Here is a 19,179-nt window from a genome sequence, read left to right as displayed (position 1 = left end):
TACTACTATTACCTCTGGATTGTTATTCTTACCGCTTATATTTTAGCTGCTACTAATAGCCTACTGCTAGTTAGAATTAAAATTTATACTACTATTACTAATTTTACTAATACAGAAACTACTACATCTATGGTCAATGCAACCACATCTGGTAATACTATTATATTAAAGCTACAGATAATGCTGTTACCTTTACTGCTGCTAATGCAATCGGTATTGCTGTGACTTACACTACAATTACTATTCATACTGCTACTCCTAATGATACTGTAATAATTAGGCTACAACCACTACTACAGTTTAATTTAAAATAATTACTTTAATGTGTTCATTGATACTTGAAAGAAAATTAGTACAACTGCAAATAATAGTAATAGTGATAATGATGATGATGATAATAGCACGGTTAAAGGTACAAGCCAAAGGTATCCTCACCTGCTGTGAAAAGTAGAAGCAGCAGTGAATTGTAAAGCTGTCGGACCTCAGCTTGTGTTTCAGACTTGTAGGAGCCTCAGGCAAGGCTCTCCCAAAGTCTGAGCTTAAGAAAAGTAAAGGGTGTTACCAGGCTTTGGCTTTACATCGACCCGTATTGGAAGCTTTTAGGCCAGCAGCCAGCCTCCTCTCTGAGATCACTTTTTAAAAGCTGATTTATAGACTCATTTTCATATGCTCGTTATTTATTTTTGTAGCTGTTAGCCCTTTGTTCGTATCCTTCCACTCTGTGATGTCTTTTTATGGCCCTGTCCTAATTTGTTTTAAACGTATAATGCATTGGACTGTTTCACTGTTCATACTTGATCGTTGAAGCACTTTGTGAACTCAAATGTAAACACTGTGATTTAAATAAAGCTCATGAAATTCATTTTAATGAAAAGGAACAAACAAACCAATCTACAATAAAGGGAATACTTGCCCTGCACTGCTGACTTCATATATCAAAAAACAATGTTCTTTTTTATCTCGTCTCATACAAAAGCCTGCATAGCCACAATATCTTTGTCTTATCACAATGGATCAGTATTGAATTTATGTTAAAAAAAAAAGAAAAATCCAACAACACAAGAGCATCAACCTGGATAAAGGAAATTCACTGGGTTATTAAATAATAGAAGAAAATGAGGAGTTTCATATCTAACTGAAACGACCCATGGTCCTTTCAGAGACCTGGATGGTAACTGAAGTGACATGCTTTTACACAGTGCATATTTTAGAGATGCTGATGAACTGAAGTCAGTTATTCTTTTCAAAAGATGACAAATAGAAGTGTTTCATAAAGAGCAAGTCCTGCTTCTGTGTACCTGTATTGATGACCTGATTCTATTTGTCCCCACACAGGAAAGCGACAGTTTGTGGTGGGACGCCTTCGCTACAGAGTTTTTTGAGGAGGACGCCACTCTGACGCTCTCCTTCTGCCTCGAAGATGGACCAAAGAGATACAGTAAGTCTCCTCTTGAAATCATTTTGGCTGTATTACTTACGTGTTTGAAACCCATTAGTGTGGTTTAAATAACTTATTCTTTAGGTGAGTTTAATTATGAATCAACAGATTGTTATATTTTATGCAAATACTTACCGCACACCTGCTGTCATACATTCAGGCGTGCAGGATTTTTTTCAGCTGTTGGCTGTGTCTGAAATCCCTCCCTCATTCACTCAGTTCTCCCTCCCTCTGTAGAAGACACTCAGTAGTTTACTTTATAGCATTTTATTGTTGGTTTGCCAGCAGAAAGTATAGCACTCGTACATGCCAAACTTTTTTCGTTCCATTGTGGGAATTTTTGTGGGCACTATATGGTGCATGAATGTCACACTAAAAATTTAGACGCTCCAATAAAATATCAGAGGATAAATATTGTGCCCTATATAGTAAATGGGGAGTGCTTTTAGTCACAGCCATTGAATTCATAAGAAACACGTGTGCTTCTCCTCCCTCCTGAGTCGTTGGGTGCTCTGCTTCCAGAAACAGCAATGCCTGTGTTACTCAAAAAAAGACGGGTGATTCTTTGCTCTTTGTGCCTCCTGAATGTGGCATTTTGTTTTGGAAAACATGAATGTTTGCCACTAATTGTAATTTAAAAAAAAACATTTTGTATAAAATTCTGTTGTTCCAGTTTAATTTTTCTTGGAATGGGCTCAAATCAGGAGCCTGTTGATAACATGTTTCTGAGAAAAAGAGTCTGTCACAGAGTTTATCAGTGGCTATGAAGGACAAACCAACATAATGTTCTCAGATACCTCACTCTGTGTTGTTGAGTTATTTGGTATTTCCACTTTGCTTCAACCTGCTATTTCTACTCTAACTTATTGATTACCCACAATTTCCAAAATGCCTTTTAACACCTCTTAGAATCAAATGTGTGGACTTTTCCAGTAAGGATTGAGACAAACATGTCTGCATTGTACTCTACCGAGTCTCTGTCAGTGAGAAAACTGGTATCTCTCTCTCTTCTAACAATAGTTTTATCTGTGTTTGTAATTGTGGAACATTAGTGCAACATCACACGTAACTCCTGGTGACCTCCTAATGAAAATCTCATCACAGATCTACTGTGGCTTTCTAAATAGAGCTGTAAATGTAAACAACAGTCTTAAAAATAGGTAAGTTAGTGGGTATATATGTATTTAGACACTTCACAAAGCACTGCTTTAGTGAAAGGTCATAATAGTGACAGTGTGTTGGTGTCTTAGCACTTTTTACCTAGAAGAATGCAGAACTATCTGATGCTATACCTGTATTTTCTGCATTTTCTGCATTCTGCCGAGTGCCACTGTTGGTGACTGACAATTTGAGCATTTCAAAGCTCGGATGGACTTGAATGTCTCCTCGTAGCATCATCAGAAAAAAGATGAGCAGGCACCTTACAATATAGGTTCTTAGGTTAAAAAGTCAAATGTATATCACTGTTTACATAAAGATGCAAGGAACCTTTCCATAACAAAACATCCAGTCACCAAGCTTGAAATTCAGTCTTGTGCAATACTAACAGCAAGTTAAAGCTAAAGATTTGTACTTCATAGAAACATAATAAAACATTTAGCAGCTTTCATCAGTTCACTTTAAATCAAAATCTGTATTTGTGTCATTTCAGATACATTTGGCAAATATATAGTGTTTCGTTCCCAACTACAATAACAAAAAACTTTCTATGCCTCTGAGTGGTTTGTTTGTCAATATAGCTGAAAAAACCTCTTTAAAATAGGAAATAACAGTGAAGGGAAATACTTTTGGAGGCACTTCACAATTCAATAAAATACTACAGTTGTTGGCATACTCTATGGATGCTCTTTGAGGTAATTCCATATTAGTGTTGGAAAGCAAATCATGTTAGCTTTTAAAGAATATTATTATTCTTCACTTTTTTGCTGAGAGTTAGGTGAGAAAATTAATACCACTCTCATGTCTGTGCGAGGGCTGCAATTAACTAATTAATTGTTTTATCTATAAAACATCCAAAAATTGTGAAAATTTGCAATGTAATTACCCACAGTCCATGGTGATGTCTTCCAATGTCTTTCCTTGTCCTACAACCCAAAGATATTGAGTTTGCTGGCAAAGAAAAGCAACCCTTAATGCAACACTCAGAATGAAGTCAAATAAACACATTTACAGGTTAAATTTCCATGTAGATTTCTGATATTCTCATTGACTCCTGTTTTTAAAAAGGTTTCAAAATGAGTTTCAAGAAATGTTCTCAACACCTGATTGTTTGCACTTTAAACTCAACACCCAAACTGCAGCTGTAGCATGAGGTCTTCAGCAGCAAATGACAGAGCAGCGGCTGTTATTGAGTTCGTGATATTGTCCCTTTCATCTCATCTGCATAGGTTCATGTTTTGATATCTGAAACATATTGAATATCACACAGACAAAGATAAGGAGGAGGTGCTCTGAAATGAGCAGGTGTGTGTAGTGTCTGCTGTTTGTGTGTGTGATTCAGCTCAGTCATGGAGGAGGAAGAGAGAGAGAGAGAGAGAAGAGAAGAGAGAGGGAGTGGAGGATTGTTGTGAGCCAGGCCTCGGTTTGCTTTTCAAATGTAAAAATAAAAATCCCCAGTGGTGTAGAGACGGTAACCCCGTTCCCCCGGGAACGGGAGGCTTAACACCATGGCGATGATGACTCACCGTCAGTCGCAAGCCTTCCTCGATTCACATTCAGGTGCTCGAAGTTACACACATGCACACACATGCACACACGCAAACGCATCCAGGAAAAATCCACCACCCTCATATGTCCCCAGCAACAGATTTGACTCAGAAAGAAAAACTATGAAATGACACCTAATGAAAGTGATGTTGTCTATACAGTATATGTATACCAAGTACAATATATCATATAAAAATAATAATTAAGATGTACGTATTTGGCCACTGCTCAGTGCTGTGGTTAATTTTAGCTGCAGCTACAGAACAAATGAACAATGATTCAGTAGGTAGACAGACTTCAGTGTCTTGCTCAAGGCTACTTAAAAGTTTCTGGAGAGATATTCCTGTTGTTTAAGTCACTCAACAAGTAAACACCAAAATGATCCAAGAGTCCACTGCAGATAATAGTGTCTTATGCTACATGCTAACATTGAGCATAGCTTAGCAACTTGCTTTAAATATACCATATTATAAGTTGTATGCTAACACTGAGCTAATTTTTGTTGCAGGAAATGTTACTTTTAGTAAACCAAATGTCACTGTGTTAAATAAAAAACCCAACTTTCATGACTGCATATCAGGGAAATGGTTTAACCTTATGCATATTTCATATTTTGCTTGGTTTAAGTTTTAGATATTGTTTGCTTAAATACAACCTTATTTTTTTTAGTCAATACAGAGAAGAGATTGAAAAGTAAGAAGAAAAAAAAAACGAAAGAAAACTCCAGCTAGTTGCAGCTCTAAAGCATTGGAAGTAAATCTAAACTGGAATTATACATAGTAAAGTCTGAGTTGATGTGTGTTCAGGAGACTGGGCAAACATACACTAAAAATGATATAAAGATTATGCACAGATATAAACTGCCTGGGACATTTTCCACTGTGACTATAGAGTGAGAACATGGACTAAAGAATAATGTATGTAAATGTAAATATAGTAATATGTGGCTCAGCAAGTATCTTTAGAGTGTTAGACAGCATTTGGATATGTGAAAGCTTTTTTTCAGGGGGGGAAAAACAACAAGAATCTCCACCTTCTCTCCCTGGAGCTTATTTCTTCACCTTTTCTATTATACTGAATCATTCTTGTGGCACAGGAATTTCTGTCCTGTCTGTTATCAGAGAGGCTTTGGACTCTTGCATCCTTTGTTTTTTTATTTCACTGTTGGCAGTCCAGAAATTTAAGCTTACTCTGCTGTTGCACTCATTGTTAGTCAATGTACAAGAGCATCAGCTAACTGCCTAACATATAAAATGTAAATGTGACCGGCAGTGGCCTTGCTCTGAAGTAATCTCTGCTTCCAGCCTTGTGAGAAGCACAGCTATACAGTATGTATATATATCGTTGTACAGGTCAGAGCAGCACTGACCAGTGGAGATGTGAGGGTGTAGGAGGTGGAGAGTAGTTACCACTGGTTAAAAGGACCATGCACGCATGTCAGTGGAGTTACAACAAAACAAAAGGTCATAGCATTTTGCAGTGGAACAAAGTCTATACAGACAGTTTTTCTGTATTGGACAAAATGTTTTCAAATTAAGTTCTCAGCAGTATGGATTTTAGATATGAATCTTAAGGCTAGAGTGGTGATTTGTGATTATTATGGAGCTTATTTTAGCTCCACAGTATCACACATTTGTCACATTTATAAACTGAAGAGAGAATATGTGTATCTTTAAGGATCAAACTCACAAAGCAACTGAAAGGGGCAAGTATTTATATTTGTGTTTTCTTATGCAGCTATTGTGTGTAAAAACATGGTTATTTTTGAGATGATTTCAGGTTTATTTGATATTGAATTAAAACAGTCGAAATGTATGCATTATTCAACTGAGGCACTTCCTGTATAATGTATGAGGGTATAAGTGTAAGAACTCCAATCCTTGTTGAAACTGAATTATATCTTTTGAGTCATTCGGTAGCTTATAGGATAATTACAAAGAAACAATCATTTCACTCCATTCTGAGGTGCTCTAATTTCATAACCTTCAGCGGAAGAAAAATTAGAAAAACCAATTTACCTAATCTGTTTTTTTTTTTCTTTAATTGCACGGACCTGTGTTTAGGTATTTTGTAACTCGTCTCCAGCTGGCGTTCGTTGTGGCTTCTCAGAGGAAATAGATCATATTGGAAATGCTTGTGTGTTAATTGTTGAGGGATGAACACTAATATATTTATGAGCTTTCTCCTCCTCTGTCTATCTTTATTCTGAACTCAGTTCTGAGCTTTAACTAGGGCTGAAACTATTGATTACTTAGTCAACTGACAGAAAAACGTTGTCAGTTTTGATGATTGATTAATGCTTTGTCATTTATCAAACAAAAATATAGAAAATTAGGTCTTTCTCAAAATGTGACAACTTGCTGCTTTTCTATTTTAGGTCTTTGTAATTTGAATGTCTTTTGAGTTTTGGACGCTGTTTGGATAAAACAAGTTACAGTATATATAAGTTCTAACTAACAGGGCTTTCCTTGCTGCTCAATGATTGTTGGTTGTTCCAGCTTTTTAAATTTTGCTGTTTTATTTCTTTGTGAGCTGAATACCTTTTGGTATTGGACTGTGGTCAGAAAACAATAATTACTTTGAAGATGCAACCTCGGGTTTCTTAAAACTGTGATTGGCACTGCTTACTGACATTTTAGTGAACAATTATTTGATTGATCAATAGATAATTAAACAGATGAATTGATAATCAAAATGATAATTAGCTGCTACTTTTACAATGACTGCTTTGGCTAGTAAATCTTCAAATTTACCAAGTAGAAGCCAACTAGAAACTGAGATAGAAAACCTTCAATTGACAGTTTGTTTCCTGGTGAAATGGCCGAGATTTGACAGTTTTAAGAGCTCGAGCATGTTGTTGCTGTCGGAACAATTTGCCACCCTGTGTCACTAATGAAAAGCAAACTTCAATAGATCGTCTGTTGTGTCTTATTGTAATCTACATTTATCAGTAACAATAACCATGTCAGAAGATGACATAAGCAGCTTATCTGGACAGATTGCATTATTTCTTGCCTTGCCATGTTCTTGCAAAGATCTGAAGAGCACGAAATGTGAGCTGTGAGAGTTTGTAGTCTCAAATATGTCATAATATTTTATAGCGTCTTCGGAAATAAAACTTATTAAAGCGTTGTACTGCCATGTCAGTATATTGCTTTGATAAAAGTTAATATGTTTAATGTGCACTTGTTGGTATCATGTTTCATCTTTAGAGCAAGACTGTTTTGGCGCATATTTATGTACCGCTATATGTGTGTAAAACAATATCTCCATCAGTGCAGACCAATTATTGTTTTCTACACCGAATTTTCAGAAACTCTGTCTAATTATACGCCCAATTGCCATGGCCTTAACATTCGCCCCAGTACCTTGTCTGGCTCTGCAATCTATGAGGCATCTGATGAAAGCTGCACTCCATGATGCAATCAAAGAGCAAGGCTCATTTTAGAAGTAGTTCAAACAAGAGAGGGAAAACTCTGCATGTTTAGTGGGCTGGTTCAGGGCAAACTGTGAAAGTGATTCACAACACATTTACAATTCATCTAGTTATTCTTGCATTGCAGCACGCAATAATTGCAGCGATAAAATGACCACAGCTAATAATCTTTAAGCAAGCATGAGGACATAATGAGGAGGAAGAAAACAGGGGAAACAGCTCTAATACGTGTGAAGGAATGAACTGAACTGCCTTTGCCCTGAAGTAAGCTTAACAAGGAACTCGCTCGGTGCTGTGAATTAAAAGTGGGAAATTTTTAATCAATAAACACATTATGTCCAGTCAGAGGCTTGGTGATGTTTATATCTTATCTTACGCTATACCTACGCGTAAACCTACGCATACCTACGCCATAATGATCAGTTTTAGCAAGTAATATATTCTTTAGCAGGTTTTAGTCCAGTGATACACATAAAACACTTTGAACTGCCAGCTTAATTGATGCTTCAGTCTTTTATTTAGCAAAAGTCGTACTATGCTTTTTCATATCGGTGGTTTACTCTGCAGTAATGACCAGCTCATTATACATAGTCTCATTTATTAAAGTGTCTTTAATCACTTTACTCAGCATATTGATTCCAATGGTTTTATCCCAAACAAAAGGAATTTGCAAGTTGCAGACATAGAACTGCATGACTGCAACCACAGACATGTACTTAGCATCTGACTGCACTGTAGCAGACCCAAAGGAAACCTGGTAAGGTTGCTATTAAGCCTCCATCTAGCTTGCAAAAATGTTATGCTCTCTATTCAAATTTAAAGTGGTTGAGTACTGGGAAATTTGTCATCTTTGCCCTCAGTTAGGTGAGTGCAATCCAAAAGGGTATGTCTTTTTTTTGTCAGAGTGTCATTAAAGCTCTGCATACATCAATTTTTGGCCACCAGGGCGCAGAAATGGAGATAAGCTAACAAACACACAGACCAGTCATATTAGTCCTTTATAAGGTTGTTTTGGCTAATGTGTTAGCAGAGATTGTCTACTTACACATCCAGCAAACACAGAGCAACATTATCATCCCTCTGGAGTCATATTTCTGCCCACCTGTGGAAAATTAAGTCTAATGTTAAATCTCCTTTTACCCATTTTTTGGCTATTTTCTGACTCTTGCTCTGGCTCTGCTGCGCAGGTCACATACAGTGGGTTTATCAGAGCTTACTGAAAACAGCTGCTGGAGAGCAAGTTAGTGAGAGGACTGAGATTGAACCTTTATAGTAAATGTGCTGTAAAATAAAAACAATGTGCTAAAATAAACGGCTTAAAGGCTGCATAGAGCTACAGAGTTGGTCATCAGTACAAATGACTCCCTTCTCATTTCATTAATTTGAAAAAAATAAACAATAAAGCAGCTTTAATTTATTTGATTACAAGTCCCCAGTTCAGAAATATGATACACCACATAGCCCTCACTGGCCAATCATAAACATGTCTTCAACAAAGCCATGTAATAAAGTTTATTTCCAGCTTTGGCCCATTCCTATAGACATCATTATGTTATTGATATCCAGTGTGTCCTTCGTATATCATTTTATAAGGATGTTAATGGCCAGTTGGAGTCGAGACCTCTACATATCTCTATGATGTTTACAGCCAATCCAGTCACACCCCCAGTGTTAAATACAGTTTGTCTTGGTCACATACATAATCAGAATGATGTTTACTGACAGAGTTCATACAGTATCTGTGTGAAAGAACCTGAATGGAGGTCTGAGATGGAAGGATAAGTCTAGCGCTGTGATCTGACTTCCTTCTGTTGAATAAAAGATTGACAACGTAGGGTTGGGAAGGGCTCGTTGGAGGGGGGCTGTATTATTGAATCGGGTGGTGGGATGAAGAGAAGGAGAGGCGGAGTCCCAAATGAAGGTATGGGAGTGGTGCAGTGTAGGACTGCCTGTCTGTTTGTGTGTTCATGTGTGTGTATCTGTGCCTCCGTATCTGTATCTCTTCGCGAGTGTGTTGTCTCTGTTCAAGAGACGAGCAGTGCTTGTGTGCGAATGTGCATGTCTTAGTGCATGTGTGTGTATGTTGTGCTGAGAGTTAAAGGGGTATCTCAATGCTTCTGTGGAGGGGGTTGTTTTGAAAGGAGGAGGGGAGGGAAGTGGAGGGGGGGGGGAGCAGGCGGTGTGTGAAGCTGCTTTACAGAGAGATGGATAGGATGGTTTGAAGGTGTAGTGCGGTGATTGGCAGGCAGGATGATGCGGCCCTGGCTCAGCTGCAGCGCTGAGATGTAGGCTGCTCCTGATTGACAGTCGAGCCGAGTCGAGGAACCACAGCGCTGGATTGGCCACAAAGAGAGACGGAGGGAGAAAGAGAAGGGAGAGCAAAATTATAGATTTAAACCAAAATATGTAGCTTTAACATTTTACTGTGTATTCTGTTCCTGGACAGTTCGACACTGCCATCTATTGTAAACCATGCTGGTGGCGTTTTTTATGATATTCCTCACAGTTGACAATGTGCTAATCAAGCTTCTATCTGTTGAAAAGATAGTGATGAAAGGAGAAAGGTAGTAAGATGGAGAGAGGACTGAATGAGAGCTTACCTTTTGGAGAGAGTCCAAAGAAAAGCACTGGGAGGATGTAGAAATCTATATGAGCAGGTAAAATAATATAAGTGCCCTGCAATACCTGAATAATAAACATAGTAGTGCTTCTTTTAACAATAGCTTTACCCTGAGGCAGCAACCACTGCTTTATTTTCATTGTTGAATATTTTTGATAATTTTTCTATTAATTTATTTTTTATTTTTTTAATTCCAAAGAATAGTGAAGAATGCTCAGCATAAGTTCCCAGAGCCCAACGTGATGACTTTAAATTGCTTGTTTTGACCAAAACCTCCAAATATTCAATTTACAATTATACAAAACTGAGAAATTGGCAAATTTTCTAATTTGAGAGGGAAGAACCAATAGATGTTTGGCATTTCAGTTTGATAAATGACTTAAATGATTAAGCAATTATCACAATTGTTGATTATTTTCTGTCAGTCAGGTAACTGATTAATGAACAAATTGTGAGAGGACTCCTTTTTGTGATGTGATTTAAATCTCAAAGTTTGTGTACCAAAATATTGGAGCTTCAAGGAGAAAAGTCTTTTATGGATGTCGTTTGAAATACTCAAAAAAGGTTGAAAATAGTTAAAAGATGTTAATCGGTGAGGCCATGCGAGGTGTTGACTTCATCTTGGTGTTTACGAAGCTGCTTTCAAGAAAATTACTTCATCCCATTGCTTGGTGATCTAAGTTTTGTGTCTCTAACCCTGTGTTATGCAACTTTGCACTGAGGCGGTGTCTGAATGACATCCCCATTGTAAATACCAGCTTTGTGAAACTCACAGCACCCAGGTTTTGATGAGGCTGTATGACAGTCTGAGGTGCTCATTTCATTCTTTGGTAACACAAAAAAGTCTTTGTCTGTCTCTGTCAGTAAGTTTTGACCCGGAGGTCCACACAGGACTTTTCTTTTTTTCTTCTTTTTGCCCGCTTGGTAGGATTTCCGACCATTACCGCCTGCTCCAGCAGCTCCACGATCCCACTCCTGTCTGCCCCTGCAGAGATTGTGAACACTCCCGCTTGCAGCAATACTTTCTTCTAAAATCCTGTCTGCCCCATCCCACAGGGAAAATAAGACACATGTAGCCCTTATAGATTTTTTTTTTTTTGTTGAATATAAATAAAGTTATTCAGCTATTTAATAAGTCACTTTTAGAAGAAGCCTGAACTGAAAATAAGCCTTGATATATGCCTTTAAATGTTAAAAAAAAAAAAAAAAGGAACAAAAATAGCTTCAATTTCAGACATTAAAAAATCACTGTTTTTCTGATTGTTTATGTTGTTTCCAATAGCAACAGATACAAACAAGATGCTGGACTGTCTGACGTCAGAGCAGCAATGTTACTGTTACTATTTACAGATCAAATCTGGATTAGAGATGGCAAGTTTATTTACTGTTACTGACGTTTGAAGGAGATGTGTGTGGTTTAACCAGAAACCAAAAGAGAGAAACTAAACTGAAACATAACTTTATTTGGCTTTGTATTCTGAGGCACAGAAGTTATGTTTTTTTTAAATATTATGTCCATCATAAAAATATGCCTGGCATGCATGGAGTCACAGGACACACCAAGTTAATATAAACCAGAGGCAAAATGCAGCCATTACATTTTCAAATGGTATTCCAAAAATTCCAAAAATAAAGAATACTAATTCACAAAACTTCACACAGTCACCTACACTTTCACATCTACGTAGACAAAAAGCAAGAATAATTCAATGGTTGACCTTGCCTTCTTTTCTGAGACATGGGTAGTTTAAAGCCATGAAAATTAAACAGCCATCCCCATTTTTACTGGGTGTAGCGGAAGAGCGTGCAGAGTACCAAATTCCCTCTTTTTGTTACTGTCCCTCGACTGAAGCTGAAAAAACACATAGAGGGAATTTTATACTAAGACTAACTTTGAAAAAATATTCAATTGATTTGACTCAATCTGCTGAAGCTTCATATGAGCTTCGGATAAACTCTAGAAAACACTTTTTCACACAACAAGTACTGTGAGTTTTGTCCCCCATCAATGACATTAAGCTCAATAGGAAGGAATTTTTCAATGTCCAGTTTGAACGATTACAAAACCCCCCCCCCCCAAAAAACAGTTTCCATGTTTCTATTGTTGTATGACGGAGTTGAAAGACTGTGAATCTATCCTTTTTAGACCAATACAATAAACCTCCCATCTCCCATCCTCTTTTATCTTCACTCACTCCTCAGTGATGACACAGACCACAAGGTCCACCTGCTCATTAGTAATAATAATAATGATAGCATAATAATAAACATGCTGCATTAGTGTTGGGTGCATTAGGACCTGCAGGGGCCCACTCCAGTTGCAGCTGTTTAGTCTGACGTGTGACTACTGTTCATCTGAACTGATGCAGTTTGTCTGCTTGCCTTTTTCTTCTTATTTATTTATTTATTTTTTGCATTTCTTGTGATCTGGAACTAAATTGGCCATTTAAACTTACATAAAAGTACAAATATAATGTGATTAGATTATTTTTAAAGGAATCAATTTCTATTGCTGCTTGTGTTTTTCCCATTATTTTATACACTGTCTAACCGCAACATCTGCCTGATGGAAATTAAGACTTTGACATGGGCCAGTTGATTGTTTAGTCAGTGCCTGAACAGAAAGAGACTATTTACTATTTCTGTCTATTTCTCACCCGGCGATAAGCCTGTTATCGTTGCCTCTGCAACTGGCCCCTTCTCCTCTCTCTGTGTGTGGTTTGTGCAGCCAATCAGATCGAATGCCACCAGTCTGAGTTAGAGTTGAGTGAGGTGAACATGGTGGTGGCTACTTCACATTATCAAGCAAAAAGTAAAAAAAAAAAAAAAAAAAAAGGATGTATATTTCAGCATGGAAGCAAGTTTCCTCTGGCTGAAAATGATTAATCAATCTCGCACAGTGTCACAGTGATTTCTGAGTGAGGCAGATCGAGGTGGCTCATTTTAAAGGGACCAACAATTATTTGAAACAGTCACTGGATTCCCATGACAAGAGGCAGCTGCACCTTGTCTGTATGTAGCTGACAACCTCCGATCAGGTCCCATTAATGTATTGGCAAAACAAAAGGAAAAATACATGTTCCTGTCATTTATATTTTGTTTCTGCTGTTATTGCTTGTTACATTAGAAAATTATTGAAATAGATCATTATGCCACATTCTATGGCAACACACTTTTCTCAATCATATATTTTAAGTGCATCCATCAATTTCTTTTTTATGAAAACATGTCAGCTGCAAATACAGCTCTGACTCTCTGCTGAACCAGGTTATGATATAGCTTTTCTAGCCTTAAGTTAGCAGTGTAACAGAAAAACCGACGCATTTAAAATGAAGAAGGAATCACTGTCAAAGTGAAATCAGAGGGAGCATGAGACAAAGAAAGGGTGATGCAGGAGTGAAGCTCTGAATTTGTTATTCCTTTCTCCTGATCAATCCTTTACAATCATGCTAGTCAAAAATAGTTGCTGAAAATGATGTGAATCCAGTTGGATTTCTGTTGTTCTACTGATGATTTTTTCATGCCGTATGTGTGAATCCGTGGGTGTTTGCACAGTGAACATTTTATCTGAGACAGCAGCACACGTGAGCAGTGGTTTTGTTGCACTGTTTGACCAGAGAAGAAAGAGATAGGCCCTTTCAAGACGTAATGTGGTTCTTCTGAGGCTGCCGGGAATCGTAGCCTTTTTCGTTCTAAAACAATATCCAATATCTATAATAATTGACGCCTACTCTGGCACAAAAAGCCTGCTGGTATGAAAGTAAAGCACATTAGGAGCTATTCATTTTTAACAACAACACAGACAACTCTCACTATTGTGTGCCATTACTTTTTTTCTTGTGAGCCATTACTTCACTTGAACAAGTCCATTTTGTGTATTGAGTGCTTTCAACAAACTACAGACAACAAAGGATGTGAAGGATAAATAAAAATTAAAAGAACAGACATCAGTATTTTTTTAAGTAATAGGACTGGACTTAATTTGTAGGCTATGTTTTGTAGAATTAACTGTTGGAATAAGAAGAATACTAATAATTATTTTGGAAAAACAGTAAATTTCCTCACTTCTACATTTATCTGAAAAGGATGTGAACCCGACCTAGTTTCTATAGCAATAATATCCGAGAGGACCTTTCCTTATTGGGATTATGGGCATGACAGTGAGGCAGTGAGCTATGATGTTTAGCCGCTGGCAGGAGGGCCCATAATTTACCATAAAAAATGTCCTATTAAGTGTTCTGGACTTTTTTTTAACAATACATGACTAATGGCTGAAACTTTTCTTCACAGTACTTCTTATAGTTCAGGAGTACAAACAAATTAGCTCCACAAAAAAACAAACCAAACCAAAAATAAAATCATAAAACACAGCGAGAAATTTTTTATTTTATTTTATTTTTTTTATACATGGTCCTGTCCTAATGTGTCAGCCTCAAAACTGACACTGGATGTCTAAAGCCAGCCTTTAAATGATGTGGCACATTGGATTAAGCAAATGCTTTTATTTTGGAGGGTTGAGACTTGGGTGCTGTATATCTCAGTGTTCCTGTGCTTCCTAAATTGTTGCCAATATGAGTAACTACAGTATGTTGAATTTTAGAATTGGTATAATTTCTTATTAAAATAAGTGCTTGGTGTTTAACAGGAAGTATGGTGCTCATTTTATTTGACAAACTCTAGCCTATGTGTTGCACTTCTGCCAGTTTTACTTGCTCTTTTGTTCTGGACTTTTCCTGAGAATTAATGCATTTTCCTTATTAATATTTTCACATTCTGCTCATTTGAAGAGATGCTGGTTGAGGCAGATGTGTAGCAGGGCTGCTGTGTAGTGTGCAATACTAGAGTGTAGTGTGGAGACCATGCTGGCTAGTGTGGGTCATTCTGTGACTCTGTTCATTGTATTACACAAGCACAGAGAGCAATTGTGCAGCAGAAACCCTGTGAATTCTTCCTTTCTCTACAGTTGCAGCGAAGTTATGCTGCTGACGTGCGATACAGGGCTGACAGACAGTCCCGCAGATGAATATAGTGACTATTCTTTACTTGGAACCAATTTTATCAGTGATAAATCATTGTTATTTGGTCTTAGATATAGGGAAGTGGGCCTGTTGGCAGGCAGTGAAAACCCAAACAACAAAAGCCCAGTTCACCAACCCACGGCTCTTACAGGGTGATAACATCTGGATTATAAGCAGATTTGTGATGTCAGTATGAAGTCTACGTAGCGAGTGGTCAGTTGGGTTGGTTTCCAGGTGGCCTGGATGAGGGTGGGAACCATTGTGTGTAGCTAACAGGAAAAGGGGAACAGCTATCGCAGGGCACCAGCTGTCCGCGAGGATGGGCAGGTCCCCTGGCTTCCTGTTTCTCAACACTCTTTGTGCCCTGGAGCAAAACAAAACCAGCTTCCCATTCCAGTGTGAGACACAATAGATGTCGCAAACGGCCCTCCTCTGCTTCTCTCGTCCTCTCTCCCCCCATCCCTTCTTCATTGTGTTTTCTCTATCTTTTCCTTTCTCTGTTTCTCTACTGCAACCTTCCCTCTTATCATCTTCCCGGTCCTCTCTCCTTTTCTTCTTGCTCTTTATCCACTTCACACTTTCATCTCTCTCCCTCTGTTTCTTCCCCATTCCTTCCTTTGCTGCTTCTTCCAAATTTACTTTATTCATCTTCTCTTTACCATCCTCTTCCTCTTCGCCATTCCTGTCAGCTTTCTTTACCTTAACCTCTCTCTTTTGTCGCTCGTCCTCGTCCTTTTTGCTTTTGCTCACTTTTTTCTTTACTGGTTAAAGGTTGAGTATGCAGAGTGAGTGGGCATTAATATATATCTTGTGTGTAACTGTGTGTGTGCTGCATGCCAGTTAGATTGTAAATACAGTCAGTACGACAGTTTGTTGTGAGCAAGGATTTTATTGGCAGAAAAATGTTACAAATACAATATGAATTCTCTTGTGGAAATGTGGAACAAACTTATTCTGATTGTATCATTTAGTTGATTCTAAAAGGTTTAAAAATACTGTGCATGTGTGTGCATGGTCAATAGTGAGGACCTATTTACTATATGTTTTATCGTCTTGAAAATACTTTTTGAGATGATGGTTTAATTCTACATAGCACAAGAACTTTTTGGGGGGAAATCACATTCTTTTCAATTTAAATAGAAACACATTCTGCAGAATCCTCTTTGCACAGTTCAGTATCACAGCTTGGATTAAGTTTCTGAATCATTGTGCAACTACATCTTGTGATATATGACATAAACATGAAAATACATTTTAAAGTGTTCTGGGAAAGTCATCCCATGAGGTCTCTTACTCTACACCTCCGCGATTTGTTTTACTGAAGTGGAATTCGTGAATGTTTGCTACAAGTCTTGACGACAAACACGCAGTTCATGAAAAAATGAAGAGTGAAGTGCAACATGAGCTTTTAACAGTAGAACATTCCAGAAAGGTCAACGAGATGGCTCTGAGAGAGAGAGAGGGGAAGTTATATTAATAATGAATAGAATTTTCATCCACACACTGGAGAGAAGAAGACGAATTCCACCTGGAAAACACTGGCATATGTACACACACACACACACACACACACAGACGCACACACACACACACTCATATACATGTGAGAGTAAACTCATGCTGATACACAACACTTGAACACGGTGAGGCAGGGACACACACATTCATTTGCGCACACACACACACACACACACACACACACAGAGAGAGAGAGAGGGCACACCTGGTCTCAAATACAAAGCAGTTGTAGAAAAAGTGTTGGCATATGTACAAAACACACTCAGATTTCAAAGAAACACACAGTTGTGCACGTTCATAATGCAGCGTTATTGACACATGGAGAAATCCATATTTATATATAATACAGTGTGGTGGAGGCCCATCAGTCTCCATAGTCTATGAAAGGGCCTGCACCGCTTTACTTAAGGTATTAAATGTTTATGTGGCTCTTTTTCATCCCTCAGTAACCCATATTTCCACACACACACACACACACACACACACATACTTATACTCACAATGGCTATAACAGCTTCCCAAATCAGATGAGAAATTCACAAAGTCAAAATGATATGAAAAATTACTTTTTCATCTTGTTGCCTCATTCTTTTGTATGTATCTTCTTTGATATGAAATGGCACAAAAATTACAATACATTTTTGCTCATATTGCCAATTTTTTCCAATATAAGTGTATTTTAGCGAGTGTCTCGTGTTATATTCTGACTGAAAATACTGTAACAATGAATCCCATTCTTGTGCAGCTAACAGGGTGGCTGTGGCTCAGCAGGTACAGTGAGTTCACTAATTGCAGGGTTGGCAGTTCGATCCCCAGCTCCCAACTCCCTGTCATGGGTGAATGAGGCTAACTACATAAAGCTATGGATATGCAGTCCATATCTAAGTAGCAACTTACCTGCACCGGCAATATTTAGTGCCAATAGAGGAGGTGATGTGAGGTTATAGTTCAGTGCAGTGGTTTCATTTTGCTTTTTGGCTTGTGACCCTGTAAAATGAGGAAATGTCTATTTATAACCGCTCATAACAAGTAGGGGAAGTCAGTCTTGCTTCTCAGATTGCTTCATTTGAAGAATTTTTAAATGCTCTGAAAAGGTAATTTCACAATAAATACGATAAAATTGGAGAGAGAACAGAAGGAAATAAACACAATTTGACAGTAATGCATATTTTTCTTTTTTTCTTCCTTTTTTCCAAAAAAATCTAAATAAATAAAATTTCTCAGATTTATTTTTGGACTCCCTCTGGGGGTCCTGACCCCCATGTAGGGAACCCCTGGCTTAATGAATAGTTGCAGAGGACGGTGGCGCGGATGGATCGACATCATTTTACACCAGTGACCGAGGTTCACGTTCCGTTTAATTCTGCAAGCCCATTTTGACTTTTTCTAACCTTAACCTGCAGGAGATCAAGTGTTTTAATTGCCTCAAATGGATTTTAATCAAGCTTAAGTTGGAGACGTGTTTTAATCTGAATGTTTTGTTGGGGACAGGAAATGCCACATACGAGAGTTTGCTGTTGGAAAATTATCTGAAAATTAAAACCCTTTATTGGTTGTTTGGAAAGTAGTGATGTATGTTGGAATGTGGTACCGTATTTAATTTTTAAGACTCTATTGTTGCATCTCTCTTGTTAGAATTGATTTATTTTAAAATTATTTTATGTGAAGATTTCATATAAGCGGATTGCTTCACCAGCTTCTTTTGAATAACGTCTAGTTCCTCAGAATGTGTTTGTTTTGATCCAACCTTATAGGCTTGGAAATATCATCTCTTTACATCCTACTCCCATAGTCACGTGGATGTGTGTCAGAAAATGTACCAACAAATAAGCACAGAATTATTATACGACAGGCTAAATACTAATACCTAAACACACTGGGCCACATTGCTCACACACTCCTACAGTAATGCACAAATTCATCCTGTGTTCATTTCGCTACCTTGACTTTCAGGAATCCCACAACCCCCAACCGTAGCCCCTCCCCCAAGGTGAGCTGCTGAAAGCCTAGCAGGTATCGCTGTCTCTTTTAGATCAGAGCTCGATTATCAGAGGCCAAACGGTGCAAAGCGATGCTCGTTAGCATTAATTCGGGCTCAACGGGAGTCTAAGTCACACAATGGCTGTGTGTCTGTGTGTTTGTTATTGTGTGAGGATCCCTTGATCAAGTGTGTGTGGCGTCTGGTTGAGCCCCAAACATCATGCAGCATGAGACCACATTTCACTTTTGTCCTTTAATGCGTGCGACTGGAGTTTGACTGAACTTATGGGGCAAATGATGCATCTCTCATTGCTCAGTTCTGGCATTTTTCTCTGTTTGCGTTGTGTGTGGTGGTGGTGGTGGTGTTGGTGTTGGTGGTGGTGTCTTTGTCTCTTCCTCCTCTGCGTGGCGTGTCCTCCCTGCGGAGCTGTGCCCTGGGGTCGGTGAGGGGGGGTGGGGGGTG

At 38.2% G+C, this 19,179-nt stretch overlaps 1 protein-coding gene across 4 annotated transcripts in view; it reads left to right on the top strand.

The window, feature by feature from the left end:
• The window catches only part of ldb2a (LIM domain binding 2a), a 90,818-nt gene that overhangs the window by 21,518 nt on the left and 50,121 nt on the right, over nt 1–19,179 (top strand). For all 4 annotated transcript variants that reach the window (XM_023408549.2, XM_023408548.2, XM_087174601.1 and 1 more), the window contains exon 2: nt 1,336–1,438. In XM_023408549.2, coding sequence (XP_023264317.1) covers nt 1,336–1,438 — 103 coding nt within the window. The remainder of the gene's footprint in view (nt 1–1,335; nt 1,439–19,179) is intronic.

The sequence above is a fragment of the Seriola lalandi genome, unplaced genomic scaffold (genome assembly GCF_002814215.2).
Source record: "Seriola lalandi dorsalis isolate HSWRI2012SDOR001 ecotype SW California unplaced genomic scaffold, Sedor1 jcf7180002054367, whole genome shotgun sequence".
Taxonomy (NCBI): domain Eukaryota; kingdom Metazoa; phylum Chordata; class Actinopteri; order Carangiformes; family Carangidae; genus Seriola; species Seriola lalandi.
Note: the sequence above shows the minus strand (reverse complement) of the source record. Positions and strands in the feature narration are given on the sequence as shown.